At 46.5% G+C, this 12,620-nt stretch overlaps 4 protein-coding genes across 4 annotated transcripts; 2 read left to right on the forward strand and 2 right to left on the reverse strand.

Moving 5' to 3' along the window:
• Nucleotides 1–3,086: 3,086 nt before the first annotated feature.
• Nucleotides 3,087–8,517, reverse strand: LOC131888389 (probable ATP-dependent RNA helicase DDX46; the record flags this gene model as incomplete). The annotated part of the gene is given in 1 exon segment (XM_059237232.1): nt 3,087–8,517. A coding segment is annotated over 1 exon segment (3,047 nt), but the record flags the coding sequence as incomplete, so codon positions are not given.
• LOC131888397 (protein ZNRD2-like) lies at nt 4,730–5,443 on the forward strand. Its single transcript, XM_059237243.1, has one exon. The coding sequence runs from the start codon at nt 4,730–4,732 to the stop codon at nt 5,357–5,359; it is 630 nt and encodes a 209-aa protein (XP_059093226.1). The 3' UTR covers nt 5,360–5,443.
• A 376-nt stretch (nt 8,518–8,893) lies between the features above and the next one.
• LOC131888392 (X-ray repair cross-complementing protein 6-like) lies at nt 8,894–10,952 on the forward strand. The gene has a single exon (XM_059237236.1). The coding sequence runs from the start codon at nt 9,052–9,054 to the stop codon at nt 10,882–10,884; it is 1,833 nt and encodes a 610-aa protein (XP_059093219.1). The 5' UTR covers nt 8,894–9,051; the 3' UTR covers nt 10,885–10,952.
• On the reverse strand, nt 10,856–12,126 carry LOC131888394 (protein HGH1 homolog). Its single transcript, XM_059237239.1, has one exon. The coding sequence runs from the start codon at nt 12,033–12,035 to the stop codon at nt 10,947–10,949; it is 1,089 nt and encodes a 362-aa protein (XP_059093222.1). The 5' UTR covers nt 12,036–12,126; the 3' UTR covers nt 10,856–10,946.
• Nucleotides 12,127–12,620: the final 494 nt, after the last annotated feature.

The raw sequence follows: 12,620 nt of genomic DNA on the forward strand, positions 1-12,620 counted from the left end.
TTTTAGTAAAAAANGGATGAAAACTGAACAAAAAAGTAATATTTTCAATTTCAGTCTGGGAATTTTTTTTATTTGGGCCAAATGCCAAACTCCGTTTTGGCAAACCTCTTGCTAACAGAAATTTGCTCAGAGTTTGAAAAAGCGATCTTGAAATCTTTTATGTCTTGGATGGAGAGAGTGATCTTGCGTCCCATTTGACGGCCGGTTTGAGTGTTCCATGACTTACCAAATTGGGGGTTTGATCTGGGCCATTGGACCTCCCTACCCCCACTCCCACTCCCCCTCCCACGGCCAGGAAATATTGATCAGTGGATTCAAGACTTGCGAGCAATTTCAGATACCATGGGCTTTAAATGTTGCGCCCCTGGATGCACGTCGGGGTACAGTAACGCCGAAACCTGCCAGTCCATCACCTATCACAAGTTTCCTCTAACCTATTTTTTACAGACAACCGATTCCGTTTAAGAGGTTGCGCGAGTGAACTGAGTTACTATAATTCGACTATACTTCCATTGAATCCGATCCTTCCACTGAAGAAAATCATAATTGTATGATGAGGAGGGGTTGCTATATGACCACAATCACTAGCTGCGGCACTGTATTGGTAGAGTATCAGGTTTCCAATTAGCAAATCCTGGTTCGAACCCAGGCTTGCTGAGTCCAAGCTTCTTTGCAGCNTATACTTCCATTGAATCCGATCCTTCCACTGAGGAAAATCATAATTGTATGATGGGGAGGGGTTGCTATATGACCACAATTACTAGCTGCGGCACCGTATTGGTAGAGTATCAGGTTTCCAATTAGCAAATCCTGGTTCAAACCCAGGCTTGCTGAGTCCCAGCTTCTTTGCAGCATTTAAATTACAGCATAAGTTGCTGCCTGAAGAGCTTAAATGAGCGAAAGTGAGATCATTCCTGAGGGTGAAGTAATAATTATTGTCCCAAGTTGTTTATGATGAAGGAGCTCAAAACGCCCATATACCGTTAGAAAACTCTTATCCTTTCATACTCATTAGGTGGATATTCCATCTTTGGAGCGGTGCTTTCAAAGTTGAGATACTTAGGGAAATTTGCTCCATTAGTAATATTTTGTTCCTGGAAATAATAAATCTCTAGTTGGAAAAAACGGAAATATATTTGAAATTTGTAGCGAAGCCTTTATCTAGTTAACCTATTGTACATCAATCTCAATCCATCTTGCTTTGCCTGATTGGATCGAAAAAGAGTCCGTCAGCCCCAAAACAGATCATTTTTCCCCCACTAAGAAACCCAAGCGAGATCATACGTCACTTAAAACTCTCTAAATGTTCTTTCATCCGAAGTTTCCTTTGGTTCGATATTTTCTTCATTACTTCGGATGCTTCTGGTGGTTTTGCGTCACGCCCTATCCGTCTGATGTATATTGTTAACGTTTTTTTGACAATATTTTAACGTATTTTATTCCACCTTTGAGTATTTTTCACCTTCTTTGGTAATACAATTGACCAAAGTATTTACTTCTTCCACAATTGATCTTGATCATTTCTTTTCAATCATATGTTTCTATGAACTGACATCGCGTTGGGGGACTTGTTGTATTTGGTCCCAACTAGTCCCCTGTGTTTAGAATACAGGACCCTAATCCCAACGAGACAAGGATACTTCGGAACGATAACAGAAATCGCTCGCGCAACCTCGTAAAACGGAATCGGTTGTCTGTAAAAAATAGGTTAGACAAGTTTCCAAATGACCCAGAAATGATACGAAAGTGGATTCAAGTTATTCCAAGAAAAGATTAGACTCCTTCTCCTTCTTCCAAAGTATGTTCACTGTAATCGGTTTCAGCCAACATATGACCGCACAGATTTAAATTGGCAAAATAATTGGCAAATAAGGGACCTTCTTGGAAAGCGAAACATTCTCATTATGATAGTGCCCATTGGTGTTTTTTTCAAATTTCATTCCTCAGTTTTCCCTATGTGCATTATACCAATCATCTTGTTTACCGTGCATAACATAAATATTGAATGAAAGACCCATTTGGAAATGATGCGATCACTTGCAAGTTCATATGAATCAAAATATTTGTCAAACTGTTTTGATTGGGTAGTTTCATGTGTAGACGGCTCAGAGATGAACTGTTTGTCAAATTCCAAACATTTCCGAAATTGGTGGGCAAACTTTGTGACAGAATGTTTCTCGTGTAGACGCACCATTAGTGGCCCTGCCCTGCAAAACGACATGATGGACGTACTTTTTCAATTTCGAGAGTTTTCAATTGCCGTGAGCTCCCACATCAAAGCAATGTTTACCCGAGTGAACTTAGTATTCCTAAAGACTTCGAAGATTTCTCTCCCTTTGTTTAAAGACATCTTATTGAAAAAGCCCAATGAAGATCTAACTTTGATGAGCAGTGTCTTTGCGTAATGTCACAAGAGGAAATTGTGATGAACATGCAAGCATACGCTTTACCGACCTTTACAATATCTATTTTTTTAGAACTCTATTGCCCACATCTATTTCAGATTAATTTGGTTTCAATTTGGGATTTGGAAAAAACTTGATTTGCGGGAATTTGATTTGGTTCATTTGAAAACTTGGGATTTGCAGCAATTTGACTTGTTCCCATCAGTGCTCGACCTCAGCTCAGTGCTGCTGACCCGTTAATCAGCCTCAAAAAGTAACCCTGATTTTTCCCCCGTCAAACCAGGGTTGCGTTTTGTTCAAACTTAACATTCTTGGAATTCGGTGGTGCTTTCACTTTGCAAGTGTCTGGCAACCATAATTTGAAATTTAATTTGATCTCATCACTACTAAATATGCACATATTTTTGTTACATTTTCGCAGTTTTAATTTCGTGGATGTAATGTACTGGATGTAAAAAATGACCTCAGGCCCGCGCCATAATTGAAAAGTCACTGTCTTGGCTTGGTCAGAGACTAAATTTGGCCCTGTGATTGAAATCTCTGAATTGATTATCCATTAATTTGCGAAATAATCCCATGAAAAATAATAATAATCTCACAAGTAAACACTTTTCAAGAACACTTTACTTTAAATATGCTAAAGTTGACCCAGAACTCCTATTCCATTAAATGTTATGTAAGTTCTGGTTATAATTCTATTTGTACGGAAAGAGTTACAAATATAAATTTGAGATCATGGAAATACTGAAAAACCTTGAAGGCCCGATCAATGGACTTTTAGCCGTAATGTTGGCGATTTTTCAAATCCAAGCCGCTGCACCGTTCATGCATGAACTGAGCCATTTCTTCGATCCGTTCACTCATGGCTCCCAAATCCCGCTGCAGGGACACCACTTGGCCCAAGGTCACGGCCACCAAGATGATTAACACCAAGAACCCGGTCAAGCTGATTATTAAACTAGGTCCATTCCAGGACCACCGATCAATCGAGCCTTGGGCCGGGTTCAAGGGAGACTTGGATGGGTAATAAGCCGTGGACACGGGTGCGGGTGGTAAATGAGCCAGGGAATCCCGGCGTTCAGGCTGCGGCGTACCAGTCACCAAGGGCATTTTCACGGGCGAGACGGACTTTTTGATGGGCTTCCGATCGCATTCGTACAAGGGTCGATTGTTCATATCCACCACGAAACTGTGCTGTTTGGGGTATTGGGGGGCCCGAGGAGCCGCATCCATTCGATCCTCACCACGGGCTCGGCTAAGAGGGCGGTCCCGGGTCCCTTCATCGTCGTCCTCGAGACTGGACGAGGAGTATCCTTCGGAGGAAAAAAGATCATCACTGCGGATAGTGATTCGACGACGGCCTGATGAGCCCTTCACGGGTGATGACGGCATGGCGGAGGGTTAAGGATCTTTTTTAACGGCAATTTCACTGGGTCGAGGAGTTGAGATGGAGCCGCGATTTAAACACGACAAAACAAGCAGAGACCTACTAAGGGTAGCGTTTTGGGGTTGGACGTATTTTTACCCAAAGTGTCTTATATGAAATGGTTGGCTCTAAATGGAAAAAGCAGGGTGCGAAAGCTTTTGGGATGTTCGTTGCCTTTTCTCTATTTAAGGTGAGACAAATAACTTCAAGCTATAGGACGGATCACTTTTCTTTGGGTTGGGTCTCTTCGTGTTCATTTCGTCACTTTGACAAAAGTGAAAAGTAATCTCACGCAACCTCTTCTTACATCATGACCGTAAAGTTTCTCCTGCTTGATAACACTGACGACAACGAACCTTTAGACCGATTTATTTTCCCCTTTTATACTTCTGTTCCACAATTCATGTCATATCAATTAAAAATCAAAGCCGTGAACATAGAATCACATCTACCTGGATGATTTGGGCACTGTTAAGAAGCACAATAGTCAGCAGGAAAACTTCTGGTAAAGGTAAGTAATAGATAGTCCGCCAAAGTTTCATATCCATTTCAACTAGAAAAGGGCTTTACGGCCTGAAAATAACGTGTGCTCGTACCTGAGACTCGAACATCTTTCGAGATGACAATTTGGACTTCACCTTTTAGAGCCAGCACAATTATTTGAAAGGCAATATGGGCTCTGTATTTAATGTTTAGATGCAGGGCACTAGCTACTATACTAGTATGCGCATGAATCATGAGTCACATCAGGGCTCAATACTTTATGGTCACAGTGTAAGCCTAATCATCATAACAAACGCATGTGACATCACCTCGAATCCAAGCAAAAAAGGGCACATCTTTACATTTTTACACATCTTTTCGCACCTCATCTGAATCACGGCTGATCGAATTCATCATGGCCGGCCTGGAGGACAATGATGCTTGGACCCCGCCCTCAGAGGCCGAGATGAAGATCATTCAAGCCAAACGGGAGCGATCCGACAAGATCTCCAAGATCATCGGCCAATATCTGCTCAAGGGTTACAAGATGCTGGCCACTTCTTGTCCTCAATGCAGTTCCATCGAGCTAGAGGACAAACAAGGCCAGATCTATTGTGTGGCTTGTGCTGAGGTGGATTGCCAGGAGACCTCCAAGGACAATCCGGCCATCAGCCAACCCGCGGCCCGGGTGGCTCTCCGAGAAATGGAAGAAACCGCCCCGCCGCCTCCGATATCGGCCTCGAGCAGAACCCACAGTACCCGAATCTTGGGTACTCACTCCAATACATTGCCTTCCCTACCGGTGAATACCTTATTGGGCTTGAACTCGAATAGCCAGTGCGATGGATTATTAGGCTTGAATTCCGTGGGTCATTCGGAACTGATGGCAGAGAGTCGCTTGGCTACGCAAGCTATTCTTCATCAGATGCGAGAGGCTCGGATCAAGGTCCAGGACACCTCCGATGTGCTGGCTAGTGAGCAGTATGTGCGATTCATGAAAACCTGTGCGGATAGTCTGGCGGCCTTGGCGGCTCTGGCCAAATAGGTGGCCAAAGTCCGAGGCAGGGGAGAAGGGACCGGTCAATGTGTCGGACGAATCGAAATATAATGGCGGTTGATATTGATTTTATTTTCAGACTTGCGTGGACGTTGACAACTAGAGAACTTTGTAGCGACCTTTGTTTATGTGTTGGATTCCGGAGGTCTGTAGCTTCATGAGCTCTTCTTTCAATAACCGGGTGATCTCCACTTTGGCTTTTTGCACCGAGAGCTCATTGGTGGATTCGATGGCCAAGAAGAGTTTGCGTTCACCCTCGGGCACGGATTTTCCGGGCGGATAATACGTTCCACGGACCGTGATGCCCGCATCGGAATACTCGCTGATTTGGGCCAAGGCCTCTTTGGAGGTGACTTTCCATCGGGCCTGTTGAGGGAAGTCGTTGATGATGAGCTCCTCCTCGAACTTTTGGAAGCCCTTCTCCTCTTCCTGCTCGGCGGCGTCTTCCAAGGGTTGATAGTTGAGCTTGGCATTGAGTTTGGCGGCCAAATGATCCGCCACGGTTTTGGCCGTGATCAGAGGCTGTCCTTGTTTGCCGGAGAGATAGCTTTCCGCCATTTGTTGCGAGGCACCCTTGGGATTGTTCTTGATATTGATCTTGGAGGCCAGTCGCTTGGCCAACTCTAACTTGTCCGCCGCCGAGCTCGAACCCGTGGGATTAGTGCCACTAGGGACGTTTGTTCCCGGCACGAGACCGCTTGAGGCGGCTTCAGCGGCTGACACAGTCTTGACAGATCGCTTGGGGTCGAGCATGAGTTCGATTTGTTGGTCAATTTCCTCTTCCACGTCCTCATCATCCGAATCCTGCAGTCCAAAGACGGTTTTCTGGAACTTTTTCTTCTCGGTAGTATATGTGGCCTCACTCTCGTCGAACTTGAAACCCGAACCTCCAAAGCCCCCACCAGATTTCAGCGTTTTCCCCTCTTCCGTTTGTTTGGCCTTGTACGAGTTCCACAAGGCCCGCAAGTCTTGAGGGACCAGGGCCTCGGACAACTCTAAGGCTTTGATGATCTCTCCCGCGTATCGGCCTTGTTCGGGCGTGAGAAACGTGTGGGCATACCCGTGGTTTCCGGCTCGTCCCGTTCGCCCACAGCGGTGTACATAGTCTTCGTAGTGATTGGGACAATCGTAGTTAACCACCAGCACCAATTCCTTCACGTCCAAGCCACGGGCGCACACCGACGTTGTCACCAGGATCTTGATCTTGCCGGACTTGAAATCCGTGATTGTACTCTCGCGGTCGTACTGATCGATCCCTCCGTGGAGAGAACTGCACGAAGTATAGCTGGCGTTCATGAGATCTTTCAGGAGTGAGTCGGCGTGTTCCTGCTTATCAACAAACACAATGGCCAGCCCTTTATCCATGGATTGTCCCAAGACCTCGAGAAGCTTCAAGAACTTCTGCTCGTCTTCTACGATGTGAATAATTTGGTCAATATCTTTACACACCACACTCTTTCCACCCACTGCCAATTCAATGGGCTTGGACAGGATTCGTCGAGCGAGAGCCTCCATTTGTCTCGGAAAAGTGGCACTAAACATGACCATTTGTTTGTCCGGACGACAATTGTCAATGATCCGCATGACTTGGGGTTCAAATCCCATGTCAAACATGCGGTCAGCCTCGTCCAACACGATAAAAGTGATGCGTCGAGTGTTGGTCACACGCCCGGAATTAGCGGCCAACATGTCAATCATGCGACCAGGTGTGCAGATAATGATCTCGGCCCCCCGTTTCAACTCGGCGATCTGTTCGGAGATCCCGGTTCCGCCGTACACGCACACACTTCGGATGCCCTTGAGACCTCGTTGGAATTTCCGCACTTCTTGTCCGATTTGCATGCACAGCTCACGGGTCGGGGTCATGACGATGGCAATGGGCCCATCTCCTTCTTCCAGCTCAGGTTGGGCTGCGATGTGTCGAAACATGGGTAGCAAAAAAGCCAAGGTCTTACCACTGCCCGTTTTGGCGATCCCGATCATATCCCGTCCGGACATGCAGATGGGAATGGCTTGCGCTTGAATGGGGGTGGGTTTGTCGTAGTTCAGTTTCTTCAACACGGCCAAGACTTTCCCCGAGACGCCACATTGGGGCCAGTTCTTGATGGGTTTGGGTACGTTGCGGCCTTTGACTTTGACGCCTTCCAACTCGAGGCGGTAGGCTTCGACTTCCTCGTCGGTCATCTTGGCTAGTTCGGGAACCTCGCGGTAGAAATCCTTTTGGAAATCGATGTATTCGATTTTGTTGTGGTCGATGCGGATCATGTCCTTCTTCCCTTTGTTGGCTAACTTGGTCATGGCGTCTTCCAGCTTCTCACCCTCTTCTTCACTAGAGTACTCTAATCCGTCCTGATTTTGTTCAATCAACTCCCCTCGCTTAGGTTTCTTGGGAGCGTCATCTTTCTTCTTGGCCACGCCCATCATAATCACCATACCTTTCTTCTTTTCCCCCGGGGCTCCATTCATGGACTTGTCAAACACTTGGCCTTTGGCCGCCAATCCACCGCCTCCTCGGAGTTTCTTAACCTCTTTCTGAATGGTATTCATGTACGCCTCCAAAGGGTCTTCGTCGTCCTCAGTCTGACCTTTATTCAGCGCATCCGGCTCTTCGTCGTCATTATCGTCCTCGAGACTCCACTTGCCCATGGATTTGGGCGTGGTTTCCTCCTTGTTATGGGTGGTGATCACGGGCATCGTGGGAGCGGATCGACCCGCCATGAATTCTTTGCGAATGTTCTCCATCTCCATCTTCTTCTTCTCGGACCGCCATTTCTCAATCCGCTCCCGCCGCTTCTTCGTCTCCAATTCCAATCGGGTCAGCTCCTTATCCTTATCCAGACTACTGGCATCAAACGCTCCCTCGTCCTCTTCTTCGTGTTTTGGACCTTCGCTCTCCGGATTAGCCTCTAAAACCGGCTCGATTTTCTTCAATTTCCGAGGCTCCATGAGGCCGATCTTGGATTCGGCGGGTTCGCGGGATCGCGATCGCTTCTTACGTTCGCGCGATTTGGACCGTGAGCGGCGCTCTCGATGCGGTCGATCGCGCTCCCGTCGAGCATTATCGCGTTCCCGGGATCGGGAGCGACGTCGATGGGGCGCGCGGTCGCGACTTCGAGATCGCCGGCGATGGACGGCGCGATCCCGATGGCGATCGCGGCGATCTCGCTCTGGACTGGGCGAGGGAGTGCGACGATGGCGGCGATCCTTACCCATGATTAAAATCCACCACGGCCACAATCTAACCTAGAATTTGCCAAATGCTTTGTTTATTTTTCAACGTTGGACACCGAAATTCAAGGTGACCAAATCAGTTCATGCACGAATCGAAAATATTTTTTAATATCCACATGTACTCAACAAAGCGCTCAATTATTTCACCTTATTCATCAGTTTCACAACAACTTATGATAAAATTACCTTAGACTTCTTTTTCATCTTTCCCAAAAAATGGAGAACGGATAATGAAAATGAGTTCTAGAAATTCGATCCGAAGCATTCAGTCACTCTTCAAAGTTGCTCTGTGTGTGAGTCATGACGTCAGCATTGGACATTCCTTCCAAAGATTAAAGATATGGAACATGTTCATTCATGAGAACTGGCTTTAAAATTGAGTTAGTTCGTCAAGCACATACCCTGTCCATCAATCATCCAAGGGCTGAGCGCTCATCAGCATTGTGAACATGGCCGACCATTGGCAGGATGACACGGACGAGGCCTCGGACGAGCTTCAAGATTTCCGTTTCGGTGGCAAGGACGCTGTGTTGTTTTTGATTGATGCCACTCCCCCAATGCACGGGCCCCCCTCGGACGGCCTGGATGACGAATCTGACCCTGATACACCCCAGTTCAGTCACTTTCAAATGGCTATCAAAGCGGCTTTGCACACTTTGAGGACCCAAATTCTGAGTTCACCCAATGACTTGGTGGGCATTCTCTTGTACGGCACGCAAAAGCATGTAGGCGTGGATACTTTCGAGCATCTTTCATTATTGTGTCCTTTGAGTCCGCCTGAGGCGGGTCATATTCTTCGATTGGAGAAAATCCTGTCGCAGCCTGATCGGTTTGAAGACGAATTCGGGACATGTGATCGATTTTCGCTTTACGATGCTCTTTGGAAGTCGCAGACGCTTTTTGGCGAGGTTCAAGCCGGGAAGATTGGCACCAAGAAGATCCTGTTGATGACCAATCAGGCGGATCCACACCAGGACCAGAGTGATGAACGGAGGAAGGCCATGAAAAAGGCCAGTGACTTGTTCCATAATCACATCTATTTGGACGTGCTCCCATTGGGACCTAAATTCCAGATGGAACGCTTCTTCAAGGATTTGGTCCAATTGGCCGATGATGATCGTGCGGACTTTGGTGACCCCACCGTCAAGATGGATGATCTGCTCAAGATCGTTCGGAAACGGATCCACAAGAAACGAAGCACGGGTAAAGTGTACTTGGAATTCGGGCCAAACATGAAGATCTCGGTAAATACATACAACTTTATTAGCAAATCGTATAAACCGAGCAAGGTCAAATTGGCCAAAGATACCAACGAGGAGGTTGTCATTCAGCGAAGCTTTTTCCATCCGGTTACGGGTGCACCGTTACTGCCTTCGGATATAAAAAAGTATCAGGATTACGGAGGGAAACGCATCAAATTGACCCAAGACGAGACCAAGGCCATCACCATGTTGGACGGTGAATTGGGGATGAAAATTGTGGGATTCAAGCCCTTATCATCATTGAAATGGGGCCAGTATGTCCGGTCAAGTAGCTTCATCTACCCAGAGGAGAAGATGATTAAAGGCTCGAGGCAGGTTTTTGCGGCCTTGCTCATCAAATGCTTGGAAAAGCGGGTCATGGCCGTGTGCTCTTTCAAAGCCAGAGATAGTTCGGGTCCATCATTTGTGGCATTAGTCCCACAAGAGGAGCGGAAAGACTACGAAGGTCATCAGACTGCACCGCCGGGATTCCATGTGGTGTTTCTACCCTTCGCTGACGACTTTCGTGCCACGCCCTCTGTACCAATGATTGAACCTGAACCCGAACAACTGAGCGCGGCTAAAGCCTTGGTGAAAAAGATCAAAATGAAAGGATATCATCCGGAGGCATTTAGTAATCCGGATCTGCAATTCCATTACGCCATGATCGAAGCCATGGCCTTGGAAAGAGATGATGTCGATACTCCCAAGGATGACACCATGCCCGATATGGAGTTCCTTGCCAAGAAGCTCCAAGACGTTGGGAGAGACTTCTTGGAGAGCGTCTATCCCGATGGCTACGACCCTCAAGCCTCTTCGACAAAACGCAAAGCCCCCGCAGCCAAAAAGGAGCCAGCCGTGAAAAAGACCAAAACTGTTGACGTGGATCAGGAATTCGATATGGGCTCGTACGTAGACAGCAAAACCGTTCCCAAACTCACTGTTCAAGTATTAAAAGACTACCTCAAAGCCAATGATATCGACGTGGCTGGCATGAAGAAAGCACAACTGGTTGATGAGGTGTACAGATTCTTCAAGTGAAAGAACTGAAATAAAGCAGCATATTTTTATGCATAAATTTATATAAATCTAAGTTCATTTGATCACTCCTTCAAGTATTCCTTATCCATTTGTTCAAATTCTGGTACCATTTCATTGGGCACCTCCACGTCATGATAACTGTCCAAATTGATCTCTTCCTCTTTTTTGATCAGAATGTCCACCAGATTCTCACACGCTAATCGGACCGTTTTGTCCTTTTCGACTTTGTGCAACTCTCTCAAAATGAAATATGCACTTTGACCCCGGATTATTTCGCGACATTTACGAGTGGCACACAATTGGGTCAGTGCCTCCAAGAGCATCTTCCGGATATCTGGATCCTCTTCCAACGTCTTATCCTCATCCAGGTATTGAAGGTCCATAGGCAGTTTCTCAATGTCCTCGGGTTCCAAAGTCTCAGGGGTGGGTCCAGCTAAAGGTAGCAATAATCGGGGTAGAATGTCCACCTCTTCGGACAAAAGCCATTCGTGATACTTCGGTTCAAAGCAGCAATTGCGCAAGGTGCCCACAATCCCACCTCGTCTGACCCGTGAAGCCTTGTACTCGGTGAAAGGCAGTAGCCTTTGGATCACGCAACCCGTTCGGTCTAAAATTGACGCTCGAATCGATTCCAATTGACTCAAATTGGACAGAAAGGGACCCAGGTAATGAAGTTTAGCCGAAGCTTGATTGTAGCCTTCTTGACAGAACACGTAAATGACTTTATCGAGCGTGATATCCTTGGCCTTGAGCGTTTCGGCGAGCAAATCACAACACACTTTGTCAATGGTCAAGTTGGACAGAATCATGCAAGCGGGATCGGCCACCGTGGATTCCGGATTGGACACGCACTGCCACAAGGCGGCAATCAAGTCCAAATGAGGGTCATCCAATAATCGGTGACAGACTGATTGGCTACCGGTGAGGTTGATAAAGGCCAGAGCAGCATCTTTGCACACCGAAGCTTGGCCTTTGGGATCGGTGAGCAGGGCTAGCAATTGCTTGTAAAGTGGTGGAACCTGATCAACCAAGGCCACACCTTCCGATGTGGCTGTTAAACTCACGATATGTTGTAAGGCCATGGATTTCACGTCCAAACGGGCCGAAGGCTCCAGAAATTGAATCATTTCCTCCAAGGCACTCTTTTCCATGATGATAGCGGCCCAAACTGAATTCGAACAACTTGGCTTCAAACTTCGAACTTCTCTTGTATTTAGGTCCAAGTAGCTGTTGAACCCACGTGTTTATGTTTTGACTATGTGTAACGATGACGTCATGACCACCTGATTCTGGCGCTAGAATTCAACTGAAAGTGCTGTGCATGGATTGAATTTTGACATTTATTCCAGTTTACATGCTTGTCTAAGCAATTAGCATTGTGGCATTGTGGTATCCAATTTGATAGTCCGTTCACTGAATCATACCAAACATGTTCATTTTGTTGGGGTTTTGTAACACAGCTCACTCAAAATCACTCGATTATTGAAAATTCAATGGACGGATGGAGCGAGTTGACTGTGATGTTTGTCTTATTTCTTCCTCCCCAAAATGCCCAAAATCAGGCTGTCGGGCTACATTTTTCCTTGAATTTCCTTCACTTGACATGCCCTATTGAATATTGCTACTCCAGCCGATTGAAAACGGCGCCTCTAACATCAGAAAGACATCTTTAACTAGAATCCCTTTCTTTAACAACCTCTCGGCTGTCAATCATCCGCTTTGGAAGCTGTTCTACG

Source organism: Tigriopus californicus, chromosome 10 (genome assembly GCF_007210705.1).
Source record: "Tigriopus californicus strain San Diego chromosome 10, Tcal_SD_v2.1, whole genome shotgun sequence".
Lineage (NCBI taxonomy): Eukaryota > Metazoa > Arthropoda > Copepoda > Harpacticoida > Harpacticidae > Tigriopus > Tigriopus californicus.

Coding starts and splice junctions, on each gene's coding strand:
- LOC131888394 (XM_059237239.1), bottom strand. CDS start 12,035: ATGGAAAAGAGTGCCTTGGAGGAAATGATTCAATTTCTGGAGCCTTCG.
- LOC131888397 (XM_059237243.1), top strand. CDS start 4,730: ATGGCCGGCCTGGAGGACAATGATGCTTGGACCCCGCCCTCAGAGGCC.
- LOC131888392 (XM_059237236.1), top strand. CDS start 9,052: ATGGCCGACCATTGGCAGGATGACACGGACGAGGCCTCGGACGAGCTT.